This window comes from Pezoporus wallicus, unplaced genomic scaffold (assembly GCF_028554395.1).
Source record: "Pezoporus wallicus isolate ANWC-B61680 ecotype Strahan unplaced genomic scaffold, APGP_CSIRO_Pwel_v1 contig_8787, whole genome shotgun sequence".
Lineage (NCBI taxonomy): Eukaryota > Metazoa > Chordata > Aves > Psittaciformes > Psittacidae > Pezoporus > Pezoporus wallicus.
The window spans coordinates 69,653-96,455 of record NW_026638420.1 but is presented as its reverse complement, the minus strand read 5'-3'; the positions used below and the strand labels follow the sequence as shown (position 1 = coordinate 96,455).

General features: G+C 58.6%; 2 protein-coding genes across 3 annotated transcripts; one reads left to right on the top strand and one right to left on the bottom strand.

The window, feature by feature from the left end:
* Positions 1-670: 670 nt before the first annotated feature.
* Positions 671-11,499, bottom strand: TKFC (triokinase and FMN cyclase). 2 transcript variants are annotated; one of them, XM_057410645.1, is made up of 18 exons: positions 11,496-11,499; positions 5,053-5,081; positions 4,782-4,971; positions 4,603-4,713; positions 4,089-4,270; positions 3,935-4,013; positions 3,756-3,845; positions 3,619-3,653; positions 3,438-3,522; positions 3,265-3,354; positions 3,068-3,184; positions 2,828-2,947; positions 2,580-2,717; positions 1,939-2,045; positions 1,756-1,859; positions 1,640-1,673; positions 1,003-1,092; positions 671-901 (listed from the first exon to the last, which is right to left on the bottom strand). In XM_057410645.1, the coding sequence occupies exons 2-18, from the start codon at positions 5,056-5,058 to the stop codon at positions 749-751; spliced, it is 1,731 nt and encodes a 576-aa protein (XP_057266628.1). In that variant the 5' UTR covers positions 5,059-5,081; positions 11,496-11,499; the 3' UTR covers positions 671-748. The 2 variants fall into 2 exon arrangements, with proteins under 2 accessions (XP_057266628.1, XP_057266627.1); XM_057410644.1 differs by lacking the exon at positions 11,496-11,499 and having other exon boundaries at positions 5,053-5,160.
* On the top strand, positions 7,300-25,630 carry DDB1 (damage specific DNA binding protein 1). The gene is made up of 27 exons (XM_057410632.1): positions 7,300-7,376; positions 9,114-9,262; positions 9,375-9,491; positions 11,513-11,734; positions 14,210-14,324; positions 14,436-14,533; positions 16,032-16,190; positions 16,528-16,611; positions 16,754-16,870; positions 17,219-17,321; positions 17,477-17,552; positions 18,175-18,283; positions 18,465-18,643; positions 18,730-18,893; positions 18,971-19,078; positions 19,743-19,950; positions 20,704-20,799; positions 21,004-21,115; positions 21,639-21,762; positions 22,401-22,565; positions 22,932-23,026; positions 23,163-23,333; positions 24,083-24,192; positions 24,345-24,514; positions 24,779-24,881; positions 25,195-25,318; positions 25,485-25,630. The coding sequence occupies exons 1-27, from the start codon at positions 7,316-7,318 to the stop codon at positions 25,566-25,568; spliced, it is 3,423 nt and encodes a 1,140-aa protein (XP_057266615.1). The 5' UTR covers positions 7,300-7,315; the 3' UTR covers positions 25,569-25,630.
* Positions 25,631-26,803: the final 1,173 nt, after the last annotated feature.

Below are 26,803 nucleotides of genomic sequence, written 5' to 3'. Positions count from 1 at the left end.
TCAGCTGCCCCGCAGGAGATGCTGCTGCTGTGAGGACATCTCTTTGCCTCCTTTGTGGCCTGGGGCAGGATGAGGGCAGCCACAGGGGGATGCTCCTGCCTGCATCCTCCTGCTTCCATGCGGCTGGAATCTCCTGCCTGGATTTTGCTGTGCTCCACACCAGCTCAAAGCAGCCCCCGGAGCTGGCAGAAGCTGCTGGAGGAGCACCCATGTCCCTGCTGGTGATGTGGGGGACCCTCACCCCGTGCCTTGCCCTTCACCAGGGTGCCTCTCCCTCCACCCCACGGTGGTGGGACCAGCCCAGGAGCCTCACAGGGCCCTCCTGGCCACCTAATAAAGCACTGGCTTCTGCAGTGCTCCTGCATCCACATCATTGGGGACAAAGTGGGGCCGCAGGAGCCGGGATGGGAGCAGTGGGGGCCAGAGGAGCAGATCCCGGTGCTGGCCCCCATCCCCTGCTTCTTCTTTCTGCCTTTCCCCCCCCCCGAGTGTCCTCCAAGCCCCGTGCCTGGGGCCATGTGAGCCCTGTGGTTACCCTGGTGCTGAGCTCGTGCCCAGCCCAGAAGCTTCCTTCCTCAGTGACGAGGAAGCACAGGATCCCTGCTCCCCTTCCCCTGCTGCATCCCCACCGCCCCAGCCCTCGCCCAGGGGATGGAAGCTCTGGAGCAGCTTTAGGAGGACCACAAAGGTTTATTGAGGGTACTGGGAGAAGGGGGGGGGGTCAGAAGTGAGATGCAGCCCCCCCCCCTCAGCTCTGCAGCCCCTCCAGCACCGCCTTGAGCACTGCAGCCACAGCCACAGCCCCCGGGTCGGGCTGCAGCAGCCGCGCTGAGCTGATGTAACTGGCTCTGCCCGCCCCGGCCTCCATGTGCTTGGTGGCCTCTGCTGCAGCCTCCGCGCTCTGCAGGGATAAAGGGGATGGGGTCAGGACACCAAAGGGGTTCCCACATCCCATTCCCAAGCCAGCCCGGCGCTGGGATCCCCCCTCCACACACACGGTACCTGCACAGCGTTGGTCAGCACGGGCAGCAGCTTGGCACCGGGGCTGCGCAGGGGGTGCAGAGCCTGGGCTGCAGCACACAGAGAGTCCAACTGCAGAGATGGGGAAGGGGCTGAGAGCTGGCTGGGGGCAGCCTGGATTGTGGCTCTACCCCACGTGGAGGCACGGGATGGGTTGGGAAGGGAGCTTAAAGTTCATCCAGCTCCAACCCCAACACCTCCCACCTGTGTGTCCAACCTGGCCTTGAGCACTGCCAGGGATGGGGCAGCCACAGCTTCTCTGGGCACCCTGTGCCAGCGCCTCAGCACCCTCCCAGGGAAGAGCTTCTGCCTCAGAGCTCATCTCAGTCTCCCCTCGGGCAGGTTCAAGCCATTCCCCTTGGCCTGTCCCTACATCCCTTGTCCCAAGCCCCTCTCCAGGTTTCCTGCAGCCCCTTCAGGCACTGGAGCTGCTCTCAGGTCTCCCCTTCAGGAGCCTTCTCTTGTCCAGGCTGCCCCAGCCCAGCTCTCTCAGCCTGGCTCCAGAGCAGAGCTGCTCCAGCCCTCGCAGCAGCCCCACAGCCTTGCTCCAACAGCTCCACATCCCTCTTGCACTGCGGACCCAAATCCCAAGTGCATCCCCCAGGACACCAGCACTCACCATTGTCCTGTCCCCCGGAGCAGCACCTCCGTACCTGTGTGGGATGCAGGAGAGGGTCAGCGGGACCCTGCAGAAGGTGTGGGGATCCCGGGGGTGCCATGGCCATGCTCACTCACCTCTGCATGGCTTCAATGCCCGCATCCATGGCATCAGCCCACGCTGGGAGCTCGGTGCTGCGGAGCAGGGGCCGGGCGGCCGCCGTCAGGAAGAGCCCATAGAGCTGTGGGGCACTGGGGGTGAGGGCCCGGCCGGTGTCACCGCTGGGGGGTGAGGTCCCCTCCTGCCCCCCCTGCACTCACCACGCCGGAGGAGCCCCCCATCTTCTCCAGCAGGAGGTCAGCCAGGGCCGAGAGGAGCTGGGCTGGGGCTGCTGGGGGGGGCCGGGCACGGACCCACTCCTGGATGGCTGCAGGGAGGAGATGGGAACAGGCTGGGAGGGAGGGAGCCCTTGGATCTGGGGGGGGGGGGGGGGGGGGGTGAGTGACCCCCTGGGCCATGGGGACAAGCAGGGAGACCCCCCCAATGCCTTGGGGCAGCTGAGACTGGGTTCCTAAAGGGGCTTTCACCAAGGGGAATGGCTTTAACCTGAGACTGAGCTGAGCTCTGAGGCAGAAGCTCTTCCCTGGGAGGGTGCTGAGGCGCTGGCACAGGGTGCCCAGAGAAGCTGTGGCTGCCCCATCCCTGGCAGTGCTCAAGGCCACAGGGGCTTGGAGCACCCTGCTCCAGTGGAAGGGGTCCCTGCCCGTGGCACTGGATGAGCTTGAAGCTCCCTTCATCCCAACCCATTCCATGACTCCATGATTCAGGTACCCTGAAGGGAGAACTCAACAGCTCAGCGTTCCCTGCTCCCCCCAAGAAAACGGAAGCCCCCGCTCGCAGGAGCTGATCCCTGGGGTGCCCTCTCCCCATAACTCCCTGCCCCACATCCCCCAGCACCCACCTCGAGCAGCTCGAGCGTGCGTGTGGCCGCAGTCCCCATCCCCTGCCTGACGGTCCAGCTCGTTGAGCCTGTCCTGCATGGCGAGCAGGGTGCTGCACACCAGCTCCAGCACCCGCTGCACCCGCGCCGCACCGGGCCCTGCGAGGAGGAGGCATCGCCCTGCTCATCCCAGGCTGGATATGGGGAAACCAAGGCATGGGGAGGTGATGGTTCCAAAGGGATCCAAGCTCCCTGCTGCTGCCTCCTACCTGAGCTGGCCTCATGCTGTGTGGTCCCCGCTCCCTCCTTTGGTGCTGGCAGCTCCTGTCTGTGGCTCGTGGCAGGCGCCGCAGCCAGGTTGGGCCATGCCATGGCCGTGGTCTTGGCATCTGGAGAGGCAGGAGGTGAGTGCTGCCCCCCCCCCCCCCCCCCCCCCAAGGACCACACCGGATGCGTGCGGTCCTGAGCATCCCCATCACCTGGGGACAGCCCCAGCAGCAGGCGCTCACCAATGAGCCCCACCAGCTCCTCGTCCACCAGCATGAGGGTGAGGGACACCCCGGCCATCTCCAGCGCCGTCATGAAGGAGCCCACCAGTGCCCTGGCGATGCTGAGCCCTCGTCTCTCTGCGGCCATGGAGGGAGGTCCATGAGCAGCAGCAGCAGCAGCAGGAGCAGAGCAGGGGGATGGAGCCCCCGGCACTCACCCAGGCAGCGCACAGCAACCCCGGCCACGATGCCCAGCTCCAGGCAGGACAAACCACCCAGGTTGTTCACCACCAGCACCACGGAGGCTCCTGCAGGGGAGGAGCAGAATGAGACCCTTTGCCTATGGGGTCTGGGGGGGGGGGGGGTTGGAGGAGGGTGAAAGGGGGCTCACCGGGGCTCAGGGGGAGGTGGGAGGCATTGGAGGGGTCTGTCATGTGGGCCAGCATCATCTCCACCGCCTCATCCGCTGTCAGCATCTAGGGGGATAGTAGGGGGACAACGGGGGGACATTGAGGGAAGAGTTGGGGGGGATCTGGAGAGCATTGGGGGGGACCCAGCAGGACCCCGCTCACCTTCATCCTGCGCACTCCTGCCTCACCGTGGATCCCTGCGGAGATAGGGCAGCATCAGCCCATGTCGTGGCCCCCTCCAGCACCAAGGGATGCCTGTCCCATGCGGAATGGGGGGCACACGGGGGGCAGCTCCTCACCCAGGCCCAGCTCCATCTCATCAGCAGCCAGCTGGAAAGTGGGTTTGGAGCCGGGAACGCTGCATGGGGACAGGCTGAGCCCCAGGGTACCTGCGTGGGGAGGTTACGTGGGGCTGATGGGGGGCTCTGCTTTGCCAGGGATGAGGCTCAGCATCCCCCTAAGGGTGCCCCCCACCTACCCAAGCCTTTGGCAGCCGCTGACACCTTCTCCACGATCTCATCCAAGCTCGCTCCTGCCTCAGCCAGAGCTCCTGCGACCTGCCAAGAGCACCACGGGTAAGGACCATCACCCCCGGCACCCCGGATCCCACATTCCCATTGGATCCTGGCCACCTTATGGATGAGGACGGTGCCGCAGAGCCCGCGGCGCCCGGCTTTCTTCAGCGTGGCGAAGGCGCTGTCGTCGCCCACCACCACCATGCGCACGTCGGCCCCCTCTGCCCGCGCCCGCTCCAGCGCCAGCCCGAAGTTGAGCCGGTCCCCGGTGTAGTTCTTGACGATGAGGAGGGTCCCGGCTGCGGTGGGACATGGGATGGGTTGGGGGGAGCGAAGCCCAGATGTGCAGGATGGGCTCAGGATGCTGGAGATGGGGATTGTGGCCATGCGGGCGGCTGAGGTGGGTGCTGAGGGCAATGGGGCAGGGGTTGTGGGGAGGGGGTAGCCCAGGGAGTGGGGTCTTCATTGGGACCTCTCCTTCTTGGGGAAGAGGGGAACCATGAGCTCAGTTGTTGCTTCCTAGGGGACAGGGTCTCCACAGCCCTCAGTCACGGAACCATGGGATTAGGGAACCCTGGAATCAAGGAACCCTGGAATCAAGGACTGCTTTGGGTTGGAAGCTCATCCCTACCTGCCCCAGCCTGTGTCACGGCCCGGATGGCAGCCAGGATGCTGCCCACAGCCGGAGAGGTGAAGACGGCTCCAGCCACCACACCAGTGAGCATCCCCTTCCCGATGTACCCTATGGAAGGGGATAGGGAGCTCAGAGCTGCGCCAGGGAATGCCGGCTCGTGGTGGTGAGGCACTTACCTGCATGGGCGGGCTCGTGGCCAGAGCCCCCCCCGGAAAGCAGAGCCACCCGGCCCCGGATGGCCACCAGGTCAGCTCTTAGGGCTACCCGGTGGCCCTGCAGCAGCTGCAGCCCCGGGTTGGAGGCCACCAGCCCGGCCAGAGCATCGTCAGCGCAGCCCGGCACCGAGTTCACCAACTTCTTGGGGACCTGGGGGCACAAAGGGGTGACACAAAGGGGTAACATGGGGACCCCATAGCAGTGTAAAGGGGGTGTGTGTGGGGGGCTCACCTCCATAGGGCAGCGTGGTGGTGGTGGTGGTGGTGATGGATCCCTCGCAGCTGCAGCTCAGAGTCCAAGGGGCTGAGGCAGGGCAAGGTCCGCTGCCGGCGGGGACACGGGATACGGTGGCACGGGGACAGCGCCTGATCGGGGAGAGGGGTTCAGTGTGGTCCTGCACGGGGATAACGTCTGGGATGGGGCAGGATCAGGATGGGGATAACCCCCAAAGCAGGGACCTCAACCAGGGAGATGGGGAGAGGATGGAGAGGAACGAGTCCTACAGCAGACACCCTCTTATGGGGATGGGAACCAGGGTGGGAGCATCCCCAAAGCGGGGACCCCCTCATGGGGATGGGAACCAGGGTGGGAGCATCCCCAAAGCAGGGACCTCCTCAATGGGATGGGGACCTGGGGACCGGGATGAAAGCATCCCCAAAGTGGGGACCCCCTCATGGGGATGGGGGCCTGGGGACCAGGGTGAAAGCATCCCCAAAGCGGGGACCCCCTCATGGGGATGGGAACGTGGGGACCGGGATGAAAGCATCCCCAAAGCGGGGACCCCCTCATGGGGATGGGGACCTGGGGACCAGGGTGAAAGCATCCCCAAAGCGGGGACCCCCTCATGGGGATGGGGACCAGGATGAAAGCACCCCCAAAGCGGGGACCCCATCATGGGGATGGGGACCTGGGGACCAGGATGGAAGCATCCCCAAAGCGGGAACCCCCTCATGGTGATGGGGACCTGGGGACCAGGATGGGAGCATCCCCAAAGCGGGGACCCCCTCATGGGGATGGGAACGTGGGGACCGGGATGAAAGCATCCCCAAAGCAGGGATCCCATCCTGGCTTGGGGACCAAGGTAGGAGTGAGCCCCCCCACCCCCCCAAAAATTAGGGACCCATGAATGGGGTTGGGGGGACCAGGATGAGAGCACCCCTAAAGCAGGGCCCCCATCATGGGGTAGGGGAGGACCATGATGGACAACCCCCCCCCCAAAGTGACCACTCCTGTGTTAGAGGGGAGCACCCCCAAGCTGGATCCCCCTCCTGGGGGAAAAAGGAAGGGGGGGGGCACTATCCATTGGGAAGAGCGGTCCAGCGGGGATGCACCCCCAAGCAGGGATCCCCTTTATGGGGTGTGGAAGGACCGGGGTGGATGCTCCGCCCATCAGGGACCCCCTCCTCAGCGGGGACCCCTCCCAGAGTGTGTGTGTTGGGGGGATCCATTCCAAGGGGATCCATCTCATACGGATCCATCCCATAGGGATCCATCCCATAGCAATCCATCTCATATGGATCCATCCCATAGAGATCCATATCATAGGGATCCATCCCCTACGGATCCATCCCGTAGGGATCCATCCTATACGGATCCATACCATAGGGATCCATCCCATACGGATCAAACCCATACGGATCCATCCCTTACAGATCCATCCCTTAGGGATCTATCCCGTACAAATCCATCCCATAGGGATCCATCTCATTGGGATCCATCCCATAGGGATCCATCCCGTACGGATCCATCCCATAGGGATTCATCCCAAAGGGATCCATCCCTTACAGATCCATCCCTTAGGGATCTATCCCATACAAATCCATCCCATAGGGATCCATCTCATTGGGATCCATCCCATAGGGATCCATCCCGCACGGATCCATCCCATAGGGATTCATCCCAAAGGGATCCATCCCCTCCGGGTCCATCCCGTACGGATCCATCCCATAGGGATTCATCCCAAAGGGATCCATCCCCTCCGGGTCCATCCCGTACGGATCCATCCCATAGGGATTCATCCCAAAGGGATCCATCCCGTACGGATCCATCCCGCACGGATCCATCCCCTCCGGGTCCATCCCAAAGGGATCTATCCCGTACGGATCCATCCCATAGGGATCCATCTCATTGGGATCCATCCCATAGGGATCCATCCAGCACGGATCCATCCCCTCCGGGTCCATCCCGCACGGACCCATCCCAAAGGGATTTATCCCGTACGGATCCATCCCCTCCGGCTCCATCCCCACCGCAGCTCAGCCCCCTCCTCCTCCTCCTCCTCCTCCCGTCTCCTCTGCTCCTCGGGGTCCTCCAAGCAGCCTAGAGCGGCCCCGCGCGCCTCACTTCCGGCTGACGTCAGGGCGGCGGGCGGAAGCGGCGGACAGGCCGCGCTAGGCCGCGCTCCCGGTGCGCGGCTCCGTTCCTGCTCCCCGGTTCCCGAACCCCCCCCCTTCCCCTTCCCGGCCCTCCCGAACCCCCCCCCCCCGCCGCCACCATGTCCTACAACTACGTGGTGACGGCGCAGAAGCCCACGGCCGTCAACGGCTGCGTCACCGGTACCGCCGGGGGGCCCGGCCTAACGGCTGCGGAGCCGGGGCCTGTGTGGCCTATGGGGGGGGGGGGTATTGGGGTTCATGGGGGTCAATGGGGCACCGGGGGGGTGGAGGGGGCTGAGGCCTTGTGGGGGTATTGGGGGCGTCTGTGGGGCACTGCGGGGGTCTGTGGGGCACTGCGGGGGTCTGTGGGGCATTGTGTGGTGGGGGAAGTGGGGTATTGGGGGGGGGTCTGTGGGGCATTGGGGGGGTCTGTGGGGCACTGCGGGGGTCTGTGGGGCACTGTGTGGTGGGGGAAGTGGGGTATTGGGGGGGTCTGTGGGGCATTGTGTGGTGGGGGAAGTGGGGTATTGGGGACGTCTGTGGGGCATTGGGGGGTCTGTGGGGCATTGTGTGTGTGGGGGAAGTGGGGTATTGGGGGCGTCTGTGGGGCATTGGGGGGGTCTGTGGGGCACTGCGGGGGTCTGTGGGGCATTGGGGGGGTCTGTGGGGCATTGTGTGGTGGGGGAAGTGGGGTATTGGGGACGTCTGTGGGGCATTGGGGGCGTCTGTGGGGCATTGAGGGGGTCTGTGGGGCACTGCGGGGGTCTGTGGGGCATTGTGTGGTGGGGGAAGTGGGGTATTGGGGGGGGTCTGTGGGGCAGTGTGTGGTGGGGGAAGTGGGGTATTGGGAGGCTCTGGGGCACTGCGGGGGTCTGTGGGGCATTGTGTGGTTGGGGAAGTGGGGTATTGGGGGGGTCTGTGGGGCACTGTGTGGTGGGGGAAGTGGGGTATTGGGGGGGTCTGGGGCGTCTGTGGGGCATTGGGGAGGTGTGTGGGGCATTGTGTGGTGGGGGAAGTGGGGCACTGGGGTGGCATTAGGGGGTCTGTGGGGCATTGGGGTTGTGAGGCATGGGGGGGTGGCTGTGGGGTGGGGGGAAATGGGGCACTGGGGAGGTCTGTGGGGCACTGGGGGTCTGTGGGGTATTGCATGGTGGGGTCTGTGGGGCATTGGGGGGGTCTGTGGGGCAGTGGGGGTTGTGAGGCATGGGGGGAGCTGTGGGGTGGGGGGAAATGGGGCACTGGGGAGGTCTGTGGGGCACTGGGGGTCTGTGGGGTATTGCATGGTGGGGTCTGTGGGGCATTGGGGGTTGTGAGGCATGGGGGGGACCTGTGGGGTGGGGGGAAATGGGGCACTGGGAGGGCATTGGGGGATTCTGTGGGGCTTTGGGGGGGTTGTGAGGCGTGGGGTGGGGGGAAATTGGGCGGGGGGGGCATTGGGGAGCTGTGGGGTGCTGGATGGGGGAGTCAGGGGGTTCCTTGAGGTCCATGGGGGGGTGTGAGTTCACAGTGGTACCCTGGGGGGTGCAGAGGTGGGGGGGCTGTGGGGTGCCCGGGGGTCTGTAGGTGTGTTAGGGGGCACTGGGGGGAGCAGGGGAGGGGACTGAGTTTGTTGGGGTTCTGTGGGGCACTGGGGAGATGGGGACTTGGGACAGGGGCCAAGGGGGGTGTACTCTGGTGAGGGGGTCCAGTGGAAAGAGCCCCGGGAATGAAGCTCCAGGGGGACAATGAGAACTCAGAGCCCAGGGGATGTGGGTCCTGAGGGAGCTGGCACTTGTGGGAGGAAGAAGCTGCGCTTTTGGGATGCTGTGGCTGGGGGTTATGGACCGGACTGCCCCGGTTGTTCAGTGTCACCGCCCCACGTTGTCCCCTTGTCCCATCCCTGTGCCTCAGCCGTGGTTTCTCCTCCCTGCTCTCCAGGACACTTCACCTCGGCAGAGGATTTGAACCTGCTCATTGCCAAGAACACGCGGCTGGAGATCTACGTGGTGACAGCAGAGGGGCTGAGGCCCGTCAAGGAGGTGGGGATGTACGGCAAGACAGCGGTGATGGAGCTCTTCCGCCCCAAGGTGGGTGTGCTGTGGGGCCAGGGACCTTGCCGTGGGGAGGAAGGGGCCGGGGACATTGGTGCCCTTGGCTCTGACACCCTCCTCAAGGCTCGTCGCTGCTCTGCTTTGGTAGGGGGAGAGCAAGGACTTGTTGTTCATCCTGACAGCCAAGTACAACGCCTGCATCCTGGAGTACAAGCAGAACGGAGACAACATTGATATCATAACCCGAGCGCATGGCAACGTGCAGGTGAGCGGAGCTGCAGAACCTGGGAGGCAGCAGTTCCCGTCCTTTGGGGTGGGCTGGTGATGGGGTTTGACCTTCTTAACGCCTGATTATGGAGTTATGGGGGTGCAGCTTTGGGGGCAGCAGCACAAGAGGGACCTGGAGCGAGGCCAGAGGAGGCCGTGGGGCTGCTGCGAGGGCTGGAGCAGCTCTGCTCTGGAGCCAGGCTGAGAGAGCTGGGCTGGGGCAGCCTGGACAAGAGAAGGCTCCTGAAGGGGAGACCTGAGAGCAGCTCCAGTGCCTGAAGGGGCTGCAGGAAACCTGGAGAGGGGCTTGGGACAAGGGATGTAGGGACAGGCCAAGGGGAATGGCTTGAACCTGCCCGAGGGGAGACTGAGATGAGCTCTGAGGCAGAAGCTCTTCCCTGGGAGGGTGCTGAGGCGCTGGCACAGGGTGCCCAGAGGAGCTGTGGCTGCCCCATCCCTGGCAGTGCTCAAGGCCAGGTTGGACCCAGGGGCTTGGAGCAAGCTGCTCCGGTGGAAGGGGTTTGGGTTGGAGCTGGATGAGCCCTTCCAACCCAACCCATCCCATGATCCTGTGTTTTATTTAGGAACATCCATCTTCAACTGGATGAGGTTGCTCAGAGCCCTGTTTCTCATGACCTTGAATGTTTTAAGAGATGAGGCACCTATCACCTCTGTGGGCAGGCTATACCAGTGCCTCAGCACCAGAATAATAAGGTTCATTTGAGATACTCTTCTCACAAAGAGAATTAATGCTCAAAACTCAACATAAGGTGGAATTCTCCCTGGGAAATGGCTTCTTTGGTATTTCGTGACTGGGTTGGTACACCCTGCACACCAGAACCATGGCTGCTGGAGTTAATCCTCCCACCCCACCCATACAGCATCATTAAGAATTGTCTATATTTTCCATTATTCTGTTTTATGTAGATGAAAATGGCCTTTCTGAGCAGGTCCCAATTCCATATGGTCCTTGGCTTTCCATTAGTCACTAGCTAAATGCTTTCCATCACTTGTCAAGCCAAAATATCTTCCATCTGTTTCCAAGCACTGAGCCTCTGCTGATTGCCTGTTGCTGAAGCTGAGCAGGGGGTTATGGGCAGGAGATGTAGGTGGACATGTCCCATCAGTAGCATGTCAGTGTGTTTGGGGAGAAGCCTTTAATCTTCTTATGGCACAGTTCTGCTTCGTGGCATATGGAGATGCTGATACCAGCCCCCAGTGAGTAACGGTGAGGGGCCTGTGGAGGCTGATAACGGGGTGTCCTGGTTATCAGGAGGGTGATTTTTGGTTGTGGGTATCAAAGTGCTTCACAGCAGTGGGGGGCATCACTTTCCATCGGCTCTAGGAAAGCAATGGGGCTCTGAGGTCACTCAGGAGAGAGCTGGGGTTAGGAAACCAGTCAGGTTCTGCTCCTGGAATGCCTCGCTCCCAGGAAAGAGCAAGTTCCTGCTACAGGAGCTGTGATGGGAAGGTGTGGAGACCTCAGAGCAGCTTCCAGTGTCTGAAGGGAGCTACAAGGATGCTGCAGAGAGACTCTTCATCAGGGATGGGAGTGATAGGACAAGGGGTGATGGGTTCAGACTGAAACAGGGGAGGTTCAGGTTGGAGATAAGGCAGAAGTTCTTCCCTGTGAGGGTGCTGAGGCGCTGGCACAGGGTGCCCAGAGAAGCTGTGGCTGCCCCATCCCTGGCAGTGTTCAAGGCCAGGTTGGACACAGGGGCTTGGAGCAAGCTGCTCCAGTGGAAGGTGTCCCTGCCCGTGGCAGGGGTTGGAGCTGGATGATCTGAAGGTCCTTTCCAACCCAAACCATTCCATGATTCCATGACTTGCTGCTTAAGGCCGGAGATGCCTCAATTGCCTTTGGTACCACCTATTTAAACACCCACTGGGAGGTGTGCAGGGAGTTGTTCCTCAAGCCAGGGGGTGGTAACTCTTGTACCTGCTCTTCTCCAGCCCCACACTGGGATCTCTTATCTAACCTCTCTTTCTCTCTCCCCTCTCCATGGATCCCTGGCTCAGGATCGCATCGGCCGCCCCTCGGAGACCGGCATCATCGGCATCATTGACCCCGAGTGCCGCATGATCGGCCTAAGGCTCTATGATGGCCTCTTCAAGGTCATCCCCTTGGACAGGGAGAACAAGGAATTAAAGGCTTTTAACATCCGCCTGGAAGAGCTCCAAGTCATCGATGTGAAGTTCCTCTATGGCTGTCAGGCTCCCACCATCTGCTTTGTCTACCAGGTACCTTGATTTCAATGGGCAGAGGCACCAGGCAAGGGCTTGGAACAGTAGAAGTGTCCTGGGGCTACCAGCAGGCAGTGCTTGGGATGGAACAAGAGGTGGTTCTGCCCTCCTGCAGGCTCGTTGTGTAGCTGAGGAAAGTCCATTTTCCTCTGGGCTGCTTTTTTCCCTTCCTGGGCTTGAGGAAACAAGACTCCCATAGGAAAACTGAGGAGCTGATGCCTCAGATGGGACCATTTCCTTGTTAAACATGGGGTGCATGGATCTTCCCAGCAAGTGCTGAGCACAGTTAGAACCAGGGTCCTGTTTCCTGCAGGCATTGCAGTGAGACCTGAGCCTTCCCCTTAAAGAAGAAGGGAATGTCTTGTGTGGCCACTCAGGAGTGTAAAGAGAGGCCATCCCCTCTCCTCTTGCCTGGGTCCTCACAGAGGCAGTGTTTGTAGGCCCTTCTCCTGCTTACTTTGACCTAAAGAGCCTTTGCTGTGCTGACTGAGCAAGGGATTATCTTTGCTGTGTCAAATTCCAGCCCAGGCTGGGCTTAGCTGGAAGTTCCTGGTGCAGCAGCACATGGGATCTGCTGTGAGCTTAGTTCTGCTTCACGGTGGCAAACTCCTACCATGAGAGCTTCTGTGCAACAACAGAGACTTGGTTATTCCCTATCTGGGTGCTGTGGGATGCACCCCCCCTCCCCCAAACAGTTACTGAGTAAAAGCATGGGGAAGAAACCCCTTTGTCACCATGGGCCTGGGAATGCAGCTCCAGGGCAGGGCAGTTCTCCTGTGCCCTGTGGTAGCTCTCAAGAGCATTGAAAAGGAGAGCTTGGTGACCCCATGTAGTGAGCCAGTGAAGTCTTAACCTGTGAAGATGCCAGATCTCTGGATAAAGCAGCAGAGCTGTTAATAGATCACTCATTCTAAGCATGTAGGACACAAAGGAAGAGTAAATTAATAGCTTGCTCCATGTCTAACCCTTAATCCAGGTTTTCTCCTCGCAGCAGGAGCGAGGTGGAAGCTCTGCCTGACTCATTGAGCCTTACATAAAGCTCTGGCTCTGTTTTAGGCCCTAGGTGTCTGAATCGTGTGTGTGGAGAGGGGGATGTTTCCAAGCTGCTGCTTGGCTTCCTTCTCAGTTTATCAATCATTACCATAGGATTTGGACCGAAGAGAATTACAGGGAGAGGATGTTTGTGCCGTTGGGAAACAGGAGGAAGGTGCCACAAAAAAAAAAAGGGGAAGTTGGTAAAAACAGATGCAGAAAAAGGCTCCAGAGCTGCTGTGGGGTGGAGCGAAAAGGTGCAGAAACGGCAATGGTTTCCTGAATGCCTCCTCTGCCCTTTTCACAGCCCCGCTTCAGCTTTCTCCTCCCCACAGAGCTGTTTCTCCTTTAGCTTCCCCTTCTCTATCAGCCTGTGCTGCTCTTTGCATCCCTCGGGCTCTGGAGCATCATCAGTGAGGATGTTTCATAGAATCCCAGCCTGGTTTGGGTTGGAAGGGAGCTTAAAGCTCACCCAGCTCCAACCCCTGCCACGGGCAGGGACGCCTTCCACTAGACCAGCTTGCTCCAAGCCCCTGTGTCCAACCTGGCCTTGAACACTGCCAGGGATGGGGCATTTGCCAGGATCTCAGATCTGGAAGGTGGTGGCATAACAAATGAAGGGGTGAACACCTCTTTATAGCCTCTTTTGTGGCCAGCATCACTAAAGAAATGTGGTTCCCTCTGATTTAGAGCTTTGTCTTAGCATCTTAGACATGAAATAGGTCAGAGGATTATGTTCAAAGCCCTCTGTGTGCTTTGGGTGCTCATATATCTTCTCTTCATACGGGTTCCCAAGTGCCTGTTAGCACAGACCCACCTTCCCCATAGTGGGGTGTTGATTTGGGGGGCCTCTTCTCCACCCACCACACAGTGAAGCCCACATGGAATTGCTCCCATGCCGACCTTTCCACACATCAGGTAAGGTTGGAATCACCCACTGGGCTTGGAATACTGGAATGGCAGAGCCTTCAGGGGGATTATTCCCCAAGCAGGTGATGCTTCCTCAGGAAATGAGGCTGAAAGGCCTGAGGAGCATCAGATGGGAGCTCAGTGGCACCTGCATTGCTGCAGCAGCAGCTGGATTCCTCAGCTGAAGCTGGGGGTGATGGTGATAGTGTAATGCCACTTGTGCCCAGATGAATACAAGTCCTAGCAAAATCACTTGTCTGAACCCACAAAAAGCAGGTTTCAGCCTCTTTTTGGCCCAGGGATTTATTCAGAGCTTGTCCTACACCAGGATAAGGCGAAGGAGAACATCAGGGGGTGTTCGGACACGTTGGGTGGTTTGTGGGAGGATGAAGAGGAGGGGGTGGACGAGGTGGGAAGCCTCGGGATGGGGCTCTTGCAGATGAGGTGGAGCCTCCTTGCCTCGCAGGTTGGAGTCTCAGTGCACCCAAGCCTATGGCCATTGTGCATCATGCCCCGTGGCTTCTCTTTCAGGACCCTCAGGGTCGCCACGTGAAGACGTACGAGGTGTCCCTGCGCGAGAAGGAGTTCAACAAAGGGCCCTGGAAACAGGAGAACGTGGAAGCTGAAGCCTCCATGGTCATTGCAGGTTGGTTCTGCTCTGTCAGAGATCTTCCCTCCTGCTCCTTCCTCCAGGCTGAGCACCTCAGCCCTGCTGCAGAGCTTCTCCAATGAGCCCTTTATCTTCTCCCCTGCGCAGTGCCAGAGCCTTTCGGAGGCGCGATCATCATTGGGCAGGAGTCCATCACCTACCACAACGGAGACAAATACCTGGCTATAGCTCCACCTATCATCAAGGTGAGTGCCTGCTGAGATCCAGAAATGCAACCCATGCAATTCCTCCTTTCCCAGGCATCTCTTAAGAGTCCTGCCAGGGTATTGGGCTGCTTGGAGTCATGAATTCAACTGCTGTTGTCTCCAGGTTTAGTCTAATAGGGCCACTCACTCCCAGACTGGGTTTGGTGTGTGTGTTTCACACCTGTCTGTGGTTCTGGGGGCCGAGGGACGTGTGATCCTTGTATTGGTGGCTCTGCCTCTGTGGAGTGCATAGAAATGGTGCAGTAAGGCTGAAATCATGCCTGGGCCCCAGAGAAAGGGCTTAATCAGGATGCAGAGCATGTTTTGGGCATGGGTCCAGGCCAGAGCCTGCTTTCATTTCAAGCAGGAAAAGATCTGAAAGAGTCCCTTGGAGACCTGAGTCCACCAGTGTGTGACTGGGGCACTTGTTTAAAGGGAGACAGAGCTTGTGACAGAGGCTGAGCTTGTGGCTTTTGTCAGAGGGATGGACCAGTTCTCACACTGAAACGGTGCAGGAAACACAAATGGCACAGCTGAGGTGCCACTTGGGGCTGAAAGAGGCTGGAGCTGGGATCAGAAGCTCCTTTTAAGCTGGGAATAACAATGGGCTAGGAAAGAGGAATAAATCTGGAGTAAAGAAGTCCTAATGCTGCTGCCTGAATGCTACAGGCTCTCAAACTGCTACTGGAGCTCTGTGATGGAGATACTGGAGCAGGCAGAGCTTTGACCTGCAGGCACGTCTGTGCTGAGGCCAGTGGGATGTTTGCATCCAATAAAGATCTGCAAGATGAGGAATTTCTTAAACCAGAACCAAATCTGTTGGCAGGAGGCCAGGCTGCATCCATCTGCAGAGCTTGGGGCTGGAGATGCAGCAGAGCTTGGAGCTCTGCAGGTCCCAGGTAGCATCCCTGAGTCCACAGAAGGGGCAGCGTTTGGAGAACAGGCTCTCTGAGGGCATCTTGCCTGGGCTGTGAAGAAGCCAGTGGCATGAGAGGGGCTTTACAAGGGCCTGTAGGGACAGGCCAAGGGGAATGGCTTGAACCTCCCAGAGGGGAGACTGAGATGAGCTCTGAGGCAGAAGCTCTTCCCTGGGAGGGTGCCCAGAGAAGCTGTGGCTGCCCCATCCCTGGCAGTGTTCAAGGGCAGGTTGGACAGAGGGGCTTGGAGCAAGCTGCTCCAGTGGAAGGGGTCCCTGAGTGATGGACCTAGGAACTGGATGAGCTTTAAGCTCCCTTCCAACCCAACCCATCCCGTGATCCTGTGTTTAATTTAGGAACATGAGATGGTTCCTAGTGCCTGAAATGAGACTGTTTGAGCACAGGTTGTGGTTGTGGTCGCTGAGACAGATGGCTGAAGGGTGGATCCACAGGAGAAGTGGGTCTTTGCCATGGTTACAGCCAGCACAAGGTGGATGTGCTCGTTCCCTTCAGGCATGGGCAGAGATGGTCCAAGATGCCCCTTTGGGTATCCTAAAACTTCCCTCTTCCTTTCCATGCAGCAAAGCACAATCGTGTGCCACAACCGGGTGGATCCCAATGGATCCCGTTACTTGCTGGGGGACATGGAAGGACGCCTCTTCATGCTGCTCCTGGAGAAGGAGGAGCAGATGGATGGCACTGTCACCTTGAAGGACCTGCGCGTGGAGCTGCTCGGCGAGGTAGGACCTGGCCGCATCGTGTGGCCCTGTCACTTCTCACCATGGGGCTGGGAGGCTCCATAGGATAGAAGTGCTCCACAGAGGGCTGGTTTGGAGCCTGACACGGGTGCTGTGTCACAGTTGTCCTGGACAATTCCCTTTGTGAGCACCTCAAAGTCTGCACCATCTTCCCAAGGTTTTCCCTGGTGCTTATGTGCTATCCCTGGGAGAAGCTTGGCCTCTCCATCCTGTGCCCAGGGTCTTCCTATGGGGCTGCACCTCAGATGTGCTGCTTGTGGGGTGTGACAGGGTCCTTCTCACGCCCGTGATGCTTCAGCTGCATCTTCTCCTTTCCCAGACATCCATAGCAGAGTGTTTGACCTACCTGGACAACGGAGTTGTGTTCGTTGGCTCTCGCCTTGGGGATTCCCAGCTTGTGAAGGTACAGTGTGCTCAGACAGGGGTTTGCACCCGTGTCTTTTCATCTGGGGTGTATGTGAATCAGTTTTCCTTCCCCTTGTCTGCTCTAAACCCTTTCCACATGGTCTTGCGTGTCGTGAGCTGACCATTGGGTCAATTCACAGCTCAACGTGGACAGCAACGAGCAGGGCTCCTACGTGGTGGCCATGGAGACCTTCACCAACCTTGGGCCCATTGTTGATATGTGTGTGGTAGACCTGGAAAGACAAGGCCAAGGGCAGGTAATGCTGCTTCTGCTTTGCTTTGCTTGGTGTCTGGGCCAGCCACATGGATGCACGTGGGTTGTCCATGGGAGGAAAAGACCACAGATGGTTTCCTGGAGGATCTCAAAGTCTTCTCCAGCTGCAGGGATGGTATTGAAGAGTGATATGAGTGGGAAGGCTAATTCTTGGGCAACCCTGTTCATGAGGCAAGGGTTGTCTTTGTGCACCAGGGGAAGAGCAGCTGCCAAAAGCCTTCCTTTGGGAAGTGAAGAGGGGTTCCCCATCTCCCTCTGAACCCATTGCTACAGGGAGGAGCGGGGCAGCTTCCCTGGAATGGTGGGTAAAGATCACCTCCTTTTCCTGCAGCTGGTCACATGCTCAGGTGCATTTAAAGAGGGCTCCCTGCGGATCATCCGGAATGGCATTGGGATCCATGAACACGCCAGCATTGACCTGCCAGGGATTAAAGGTGTGTGAGCTCCTCAGTGCTGGCACGTACAACCCGCAGCCTCAGAGGGGACACATCATGTGCAGGGGCTGAGGCTGGGATGGGGGGCAGGTGCTTGGCACCCACCAGCTCTTGGAATACTCCCTGGGAGCCAACCTGTGGGCTCTTTGTTGCAGGATTGTGGCCCCTGAGGTCGGATTCTCATCGGGAGACAGACAATACGTTGGTGCTGTCCTTCGTTGGCCAGACCAGGTGAGCTGGGGTTAAGGCTGAGCTGGGCTCTCAGCTGCATATTGGAGCAGGATCATAGGATAGTTAAGGTAGGGTTGGAAAAGACTTTAAGATCATTCAGTTCCAACCCCTAACGTGGGCAGGGACACCTTCCACTAGAGCAGCTTGCTCCAAGCCCCTGTGTCCAACCTGGCCTTGAACACTGCCAGGGATGGGAGTGCAAATACCACTTCTTTGGGCAACCTGTGCCAACACCACCCTCACAGTGAAGAGCTTCCTTATCTCCAACCCTTTTCAGTTTGAACCCATCACCCCTTGTCCTGTCACTACAGTCCCTCTGCAGCATCCTTGTATCCCACTTCAGACACTGGAAGCTGCTCTGAGGTCTCCTGCAGCTTCTCTTCTCCAGGCTCAACAGCACCAATGTTCCCAGCCTGGCTCCATATGGGAGCTGCTCCAGCCCCTGAGCATCCTCGTGGCCTCCTCTGGACTTGCTCCAGCAGCTCCATGTCCTCCTGATGTTGGGGACACCAGCACTGCACACAGTGCTGCAAAAGGGGTCGCAGCAGAGCAGAGGAGAGGGGCAGAATCACTTCCTGCACCCATATCTAATGATACAACAGGAGTTCTCTTTCTTGCTTAGGGTTCTTATGTTAAATGGAGAGGAGGTAGAAGAGACAGAGCTCACAGGGTTTGTGGATGATCAGCAGACCTTCTTCTGTGGCAATGTGGCACACCAGCAATTGATCCAGGTAAATCCAGTTCTAAGGCACTGCAGATATGTCTCTTGTGGTGATCCCACATCCCTTATTGATGTTGGGCTAACCTAGACCTGCATTGCTTCCCTGGGGCAGGGTTTGGTGTCCTTCCTTGGGCCGGTGTGGGAAGGAAGGTGATGTTCTAGCTCTGAGCAAAGGGGTTCTCTCTCCCCAGATCACCTCTGCCTCTGTGAGACTGGTTAGTCAGGAGCCCAAAGCCCTGGTGAGTGAATGGAAAGAGCCCAATGGCAAGAACATCAGCGTGGCTTCCTGCAACAGTAACCAGGTCGTGGTGGCTGTGGGACGAGCCCTGTATTACCTGGAGATCCGACCCCAGGAGCTCAGGCAGATCAGGTGGGTGCAGGTCTCCCATCCCAACCTGAGGGCTCTCAGCCTCTCCTGTCTGCCTTTGGGCTCAGGATGGACACTTCTGCTTCCAGCTGCACAGAAATGGAGCATGAAGTTGCCTGCCTGGACATCACCCCTCTGGGGGACAGCAATGGGATGTCCCCGCTGTGTGCAATCGGGCTCTGGACTGACATCTCTGCCCGCATCCTCAAGCTGCCTTCCTTTGAGCTGCTGCACAAAGAGATGCTGGGAGGAGGTAGGAATCTCCTGGCGGTGCTGGGTGGTGCTGGGGGAGTCCTGGCTGACATCAGCCTTCCCTTGTGCTCCCTGCAGAAATCATCCCTCGCTCCATCCTGATGACGACCTTTGAGAGCAGCCACTACCTCCTGTGTGCCCTGGGGGATGGAGCGCTCTTCTACTTCGGGCTCAGCCTTGAGACAGGTGAGTACAGGGCCCAGCACTGAGAGGGGTGCTGGGGAGGGAGGCTGGACTCGTGCCCTCTCATGTGCTTCATGTGTTTTCTGTCATCCTTCTCGAGAGCTCTCTTTCGTAGAATCATGGAAGGGGTTGGGATGAAGGGAGCTTAAAGCTCCTCCAGCTCCAACCCCAACCCCTTCCACTGGAGCAGCTTGCTCCAAGCCCCTGTGTCCAACCTGGCCTTGAACACTGCCAGGGATGGGGCAGCCACAGCTTCTCTGGGCACCCTGTGCCAGCGCCTCAGCACCCTCCCAGGGAAGAGCTTCTGCCTCAGAGCTCAGCTCAGTCTCCCCTCGGGCAGGTTCAAGCCATTCCCCTTGTTCTGTCCCTACAGGCCCTTGTCCCAAGCCCCTCTCCAGGTTTCTTGAGGCACTGGAGCTGCTCTCAGGTCTCCCCTTCAGGAGCCTTCTCTTCTCTGGGCTGAAAAAGCCCAATTTTGCCTTGTGTTCTCGCTGTGACTGGGTTGTGCTCAGGCTGTGGGCACTGGGAATGAACTGTGGAGAAAGGAGATGCATGGATGCTTACACCCATTCCTTAGCTGCCCTGTGCTGACAGCAGGATGCATTTGCCCCATTGCCCTCTGCCATGCTCCTCCTGTGGCACCCAGCACCAAGCTCCTCTCCCACAGGTTTGCTGAGTGACAGGAAGAAGGTGACCCTTGGCACCCAGCCCACTGTCCTGAGGACCTTCCGCTCTCTGTCCACCACCAACGTGTTTGCCTGCTCCGACCGTCCCACCGTCATCTACAGCAGTAACCACAAGCTGGTCTTCTCCAACGTCAACCTGAAGGAGGTGAACTACATGTGTCCCCTCAACTCGGATGGCTATCCTGACAGGTGAGTCTGCTCCTTGCCTCGTGGGGCGTGGGCTGGGGAGGGTTGGCTTGTGGAAAGGGATCCAAAGCGCAAGCACAGCCTGGGGGAGACGGCATGGAGCAGCCTGAGGAGAAGGACTTGAGGGTTTGGGGTGAGGAGAAGCTCCCCATGACCTGGCTGCAGTGTGTGCTTGAGCCCGGAAACCCTCCATGTGCTGGGCTGCACGCCCAGAGCGTGAGCTCCGGGAGGTGATTCTGCCTCTCTGCTGCCCCCTGGGGAGACCTTGGAGCTGCTCCCGTGCCTAAAGGGGCTGCAGGAAACCTGGAGAGGGGCTTGGGACAAGGGATGTAGGGACAGGCCAAGGGGAATGGCTTGAACCTGCCCGAGGGGAGACTGAGATGAGCTCTTAGGCAGAAGCTCTTCCCTGGGAGGGTGCTGAGGCGCTGGCACAGGGTGCCCAGAGAAGCTGTGGCTGCCCCATCCCTGGCAGTGTTCAAGGCCAGGTTGGACACAGGAGCTTGGAGCAAGCTGCTCCAGTGGAAGGGGTTGGGGTTGGAGCTGGAGGAGCTTGAAGCTCCCTTCCAGCCCAACCCAGGCTGGGATTCTGTCCTGGGATCAGCAGTTTTGAGGGGTGGTGGAGGAAAGGGAGGTTCTTGACATGCCACCTGCCTTTGACAGTCGGACTTGATGACCTTAAAGGTCTTTTCCAGCCCAGGTGATCCTGTGATTCTATGCTGCAAGCACCAGTGCTCGTGTGTTTTTGTTTCCTTACAGCTTGGCATTGGCCAACAACAGCACCCTGACAATTGGCACCATTGATGAGATCCAGAAGCTGCACATCCGCACCGTTCCCCTCTATGAATCACCCAGGTGAGCTGGAAAAGGAGCCTGGCTCGAAGCTCCATGCTCTGCTGCATGGGGGGAGCTTTGGGGGCAAGACTTCACGGTCACTGTTGTGGTGGTGGCCTTGTGCTGAGAGCGCTCTGGACAAGCAAACAGCTCTGTCTCCAGAGCCTCCGTGCTCTCCTTGCAGTGGCCTGTCCTGCCTCTCACCCAGCTCAATTTGTCCCGCAGGAAGATCTGCTACCAGGAGGTGTCCCAATGCTTTGGGGTGCTCTCGAGTCGTATCGAGGTGCAGGATGCCAGTGGAGGCACCACTGCACTCAGACCCAGCGCCAGCACCCAGGTGAGGGGGAGCTGCAGATCATCCTGAGCTCTGGGCTGGGGGTTTCCTAGCTCCTCAGGCCAACACACGATGCAGATCACCCTTGACAGTGTGCTCTTGCAAAGCTCTGAGTGCAAGCTCTCCCTTTGGCAGCCTGAGAGGAGATGGGGTGGTGAGAGACCTCCCAGGGCCCTCTGGCAGCCTCAGCATCCCTGTTGTGTGCGGTCACCTTTGGGTGCTGCTCCTTCAGGCTTCCTACAGGCTTCCATTTGGTCTCCAGTGGTTTCCTTCTGGCAGGGATGCAGCATAAGTGGTCTTCAAGGCCAGGAGCACTGGTGGAAGCTACAACAGTGTGTAAATAATGCTGTGGATGCTGTTGCTCAGCTCTCCTGCAGGGAGTGTGTCCCTTTACTCGGGCCCAGGGAGCTCCTTGGGTCACCTTCTGTCCCATTCCTTTTCCTGGTCTCTGCCTGCCTCAGCCCATGTGGAGCAACGTGAGGACATGGTGATAGCCCAAGGATGTGACTGACTCTCTGTGTCCTAGGCCCTCTCTAGCAGTGTGAGCACCAGCAAGCTGTTCTCCAGCAGCACAGCCCCCCACGAGACATCCTTTGGAGAGGAGGTGGAGGTGCACAACCTGCTCATCATAGATCAGCACACCTTTGAAGGTACCAACCCCAAATGTTGCCTCTGCCAGACTCCTGTTTTCTCCTCCAGGACAAGCCCATGAGCGTGGGGCTGAGTTTGGTGATGGGGAGATCTGTGATCTCGCATCTGAAGGGGGGCCTGTAGGGATGCTGGGGAGGGACTCTTCATGAGGGACTGTAGTGACAGGACAAGGGGTAACGGGTTCAAACTGAAAGAGGGGAAGTTTAGATTTGATCTAAGGAAGAAGTTCTTTACTGTAAGGGTGCTGAGGCACTGGAATGGGTTGCCCAGGGAGGTTGTGAATGCTCCATCCCTGGCAGTGTTCAAGGACAGAGCCTTGGGTAAGATGGTTTAGTGTGAGGTGTCCCTGCCCATGGCAGGGGGTTGGAACTGGATGATCTTAAGCTCCTTTCCAACCCTGACTATTCTATGTTTCTATATTCCTTTGGACAGAGTGTGTTTCCTGGTGGAGTATCAGCCCCAGGGCACATGTTTAAGGCATAGTGGGGTTTGATAGCACAAGGTGGTGGTGGGAGACAGGAGATGGGATCTACTTGGGACACGTGTTAAGTTTTCAGCCTGCTCTACCTGGAGGTGCTGCCTAGCAGGAAGGAGCTGGGAGGACTCAGTTGTCTCCTGCCTCTCCCTCTGTGCACAGTGCTTCACGCTCACCAGTTCCTACAGAACGAGTACGCCCTCAGCCTGGTCTCCTGCAAGCTTGGCAAGGACCCCAACACCTACTTCATCGTGGGCACTGCCATGGTGTATCCCGAGGAGGCAGAGCCCAAGCAGGGCCGCATCGTGGTCTTCCACTACTCCGACGGTAAGAGCGAGGTCTTCTCCTGGGGCCGAGCTCAGCTGCTTGAGATGGGTGCAGAGATGAGCTCCTCACACCCAAAAGGTCTCGTGTGCCAGGAGCAGGTAGAGCTCTACCAGAGGGTCCTGCTCTAAGCTGCCCATAGACAGGATCTGTAGGGGCTGCCACTGCTCCCATCTCTTAGAGAAGCCCAGGAATCCTTTGCCAGGATCCTGGGATTCCTTTCTCAGTGGCTGCCCCTGCTGTCATCTCACTTCTTGTGTTACTTGCCCACAGATCCTCTAAGAGAATGATGTTTAGAGCAGCTCCCTTTGCCTTGCCACCCTTGGGAATGCAAGGGGAATAACCATGGGGTGCATGGCTTTATTCCAGGGAAGCTGCAGAGCCTGGCTGAGAAGGAGGTCAAGGGAGCTGTGTATTCCATGGTGGAATTCAATGGGAAGCTCTTAGCCAGCATCAACAGCACGGTAAGGCTCTTGCAAGACCCTACCTGGTTTTGGGAACGCCTTTGGCTGTCAGTCAGGTCCCTGATCCCTATGGAGGAGCCTGTCCTGGCTGCTGTGGGGTGTCCATGGTGGCTCAGAGCACCGTCCCTGCCTTCAGGTGCGCCTCTATGAGTGGACAGCCGAGAAGGAGCTGCGCACGGAGTGCAACCACTACAACAACATCATGGCTCTCTACCTGAAGACCAAAGGGGACTTCATCCTGGTGGGAGACCTCATGAGGTCCGTGCTCCTCCTCGCATACAAGCCCATGGAAGGGAACTTCGAGGAGGTGCGTTGGAGGTGATGGAAGAAGGAGTCTGGCTCAGCCCACCTTGAAGGCGCAGAGCTCAGAGCAGCTCCCATGTGTGAAGGGGGCTGCAAGGATGCTGCAGAGGGATTCTTCATCAGGGACTGGAGTGATAGGATGAGGGGTGATGGGTTCAGAGTGAAAGAGGGCAAGTTCAGGTTGGATGTAACCTGCTCTCGTGGAACGTGTCCCTGCCCGTGCCAGGGGGTTGGAACTGGAGGAGCTTTAAGGACCTTTCCAACCCAAACCCTTCTATGATCTAGGGCTGTGCAATGAGGGCAGCATCATCCAGGCATGCTTCCACATGGATGCCTGTGCTTTGTGGAGCAATGTGGACCTGGGCAATGTACCAGCAGCCTGGAGAAGAGCATGCTCTGGGTACATGCTTGCTGCCTGCCAGGGTTGGGAGCTGCCATCTGGAGTGCCCGTTGTCCAGTTGGAAGAGCTCAGCGTGACCATAGCTGCAGCTCTGGCAGTGGGAGGATGGAGCAGGCACTTCCTCTGTTAGGCTTTGGGCTCTCTGGGTTTGAAATGGGAATGCTGTGGCATCACCTGAGCACCACATGGGCCATGTCCAGAAGGCACTTGGTGCCTTTCCCACTCAGCTGCTTCAGCCAGCAGAGAGGCCAGGCTGGATCCTCGCTCCGAGTGGTGGTGCTGGGTGGAATGATGATGCTGGATGACAGTTAAAGCCATCTGGGCTCACTGGGTCTCCTCTCGTGCCCTTCCAGATTGCCCGGGACTTCAATCCAAACTGGATGAGTGCTGTGGAGATCCTGGACGATGACAACTTCTTGGGAGCAGAGAATGCTTTCAACTTGTTTGTGTGCCAGAAGGACAGGTGAGCTGCAGGGACAGGACCTTCTGGTCTCCTCCACATCCCACCTAGGGGCAGGGAAGCTGGGAGAGGAGCGTATCCAGCTCTGAGGAGCGAGGTGGGGAGAGCAGGGCAAGGTCTCGGGTCCCCCCAACGCAGGGTGCTTTGCCTTGCAGCGCGGCCACGACCGATGAGGAACGTCAGCACTTGCAGGAGGTGGGCTTGTCCCACCTGGGAGAGTTTGTCAATGTCTTCTGCCACGGATCTCTGGTCATGCAGAACCTGGGTGAGACCTCCACACCGACCCAGGGCTCGGTTCTCTTCGGCACAGTCAATGGCATGATTGGTAAGGGTCTCATCCTGAACGGAGGGCAGGAGGTGCCGTCCCTGCTGCTGATCCTGGGCTGGGTTCCCTCACGCCTCTGTTCTTCTCCATTCCTCACCCGTAATCCCTTCAGAAACCTGCTTTTCCCTCTGGATTGCTTCCAGAAGAGGGAAGTCCTCTGGGTCTCCTTGAGCACTTCCTTATCCCATCTCTCCCAGCGCAGTTCCAGTCCCAGGAGGCTGCTGGGATGACCCTGATTCTTTACCTCTGCTTTCCCCTTAACAGGCCTGGTGACCTCGCTGTCAGAGAGCTGGTACAACCTCCTCTTGGACATGCAGAACAGGCTGAATAAAGTCATCAAGAGTGTGGGCAAGATTGAGCATTCCTTATATCCTTCCACCATTCCCTCTGGAGCCTGTGCCTGTGGGGTGCTGGGGGGGTTTCTTCCTGTTGGGATGCTCTGGTTGGGGTGGACATCAGCTGGAGAGGGTGGTTGTGAGGTCTTTAGGTGCCAGCACAGGGCTTTGTGCTCATAGAGGAGGTAGGGATGGGTCTCTTTTGGGGGGAGTTTGAGGTTCAATCTGGCTTGGTAGTGGCACTGGCAGCCTGGGGCATCTTCTGTGCTCCCCACCAGGGCTGGGTTTATTATTCCTTATGGATTGGGCTTATTCCCTATGGATTTGGCTCCTTGACTGTGGTACCTGGAGATCGTTTCACACCGAGCGCAAGACGGAACCAGCCACGGGGTTCATCGATGGCGACCTGATCGAGAGCTTCCTGGACATCAGCAGGCCCAAGATGCAGGAGGTGGTGGCAAACTTGCAGGTGAGCTGGGGTTCCTCCCTCTTAGATCCTTCACAATCCCACTCTGGAATCCAGGCTCTGCTAAAGGAATAGATCCCAGTTGTTCCCTTCCTCCACGGCCATGAACTGGGACTGTTCTTGAGCTCTTCCTGCTGCCTCCAAGCTCTGAGCCCTCCTCTCCTTGCAGATCGATGATGGCAGTGGCATGAAGAGGGAAGCCACCGTAGACGACCTCATAAAGATCGTGGAGGAGCTGACCCGGATCCATTAGCAGGATTCAGGTTCATTCCCAACCACCTTCCTCCATGGGGAGCAAAGGAAGCTTCCCCCCCACAACCCCTGCACCAAACACCAACCATGGGGGCCGTGGAGGCTCTGGAGGGGATCCAGCTTCTCTGGGGGGTTGTTCCTCAGCCACTGCCTCATCTCCTGCTTGGATTTAGGGCTCCTATGGACTCTGCTGCCCCGGAACTGGTCGCTGTGCTGGGGCTGATGGGATTCCCTGGCCTGGATTCCCTCTTCATCGCTGTCTTTAGCATCTTGTTCCTTCTTTCAGTTTTGCTTTGGATTCTTAATGGATTCGTTGGGATTTCTTTGGAAGAGGAAGTGAAGCTGCCCCAGGGGTGAGGGCTGGGGTAGGGGGGGGTGGTGGTGAGACACGGAGCAGGAGGAGGAGGATTCCTCTGCATCCCAAGTGCTGAAGCTGAATAGGGATGCTCCTCTCTGCACTGGCTCGCTCCAGGAGGGAAGTTCTGGGAGCAGTTGGTGGTTTCTGAGTTTTACCAAATAAAGTAGTCCAAGGAAAAGGTTTGGCTGCTGGCACCCGGAGGGATTCCCCCTTCCCGCTGCAAGGCGTTTTTCCCCTGCATTTTAGACACTATTCCATGCATTCCTGGCCCTGGAGCAGCAGCACTTGGAAGCTTGTTGGACCATGGAAGCACCCACCCTGGCAGCAGGCACCGGTAGTGGAGGGGATTGCAGTCAGGGCTCCTTCTCCAGCAGCCTTTTCCTTGTGCTCAGCCCCTATCCCTATGGATCTGGGGGGGGATTAGGATGCGATTTCAGCCTCGTCTGACTGCTCCTTACCTGTGTTCTTGTTCCTTGGGGCTCTGAGCTGAGCCTGGCTCTTGTGGAGCATCCCCTTCTCCATAGGGAAGAGGGGAACCAGCCCCCCTGCTCTGCTGCTCCTGCCCTCCTCTTCCTCAGAGAGGGACCCTTCATCAGGGACTGGATAGGACAAGGGGTGATGGTTTCAAGCTGAACCAGGGGAAGGTCAGGGTGGAGATAGGGAAGAAGCTCTTCCCCTGTCTCTCTGCCCATTGATCTCACCCCGTGCACGATCCCCATCCATAACCCCTCATGTTAAGATCCCCGTGTCCCATCCTGGGCAGGTTTTCCCTAAACTCTTCCCTCCAGCAGCAGGAGGTGGACAGCATCCTGCATCCTTCTTCCTTGGACATCCCTCCCCCCTACAACTGGAGGACCACATCAGCTCCACATGGCTCC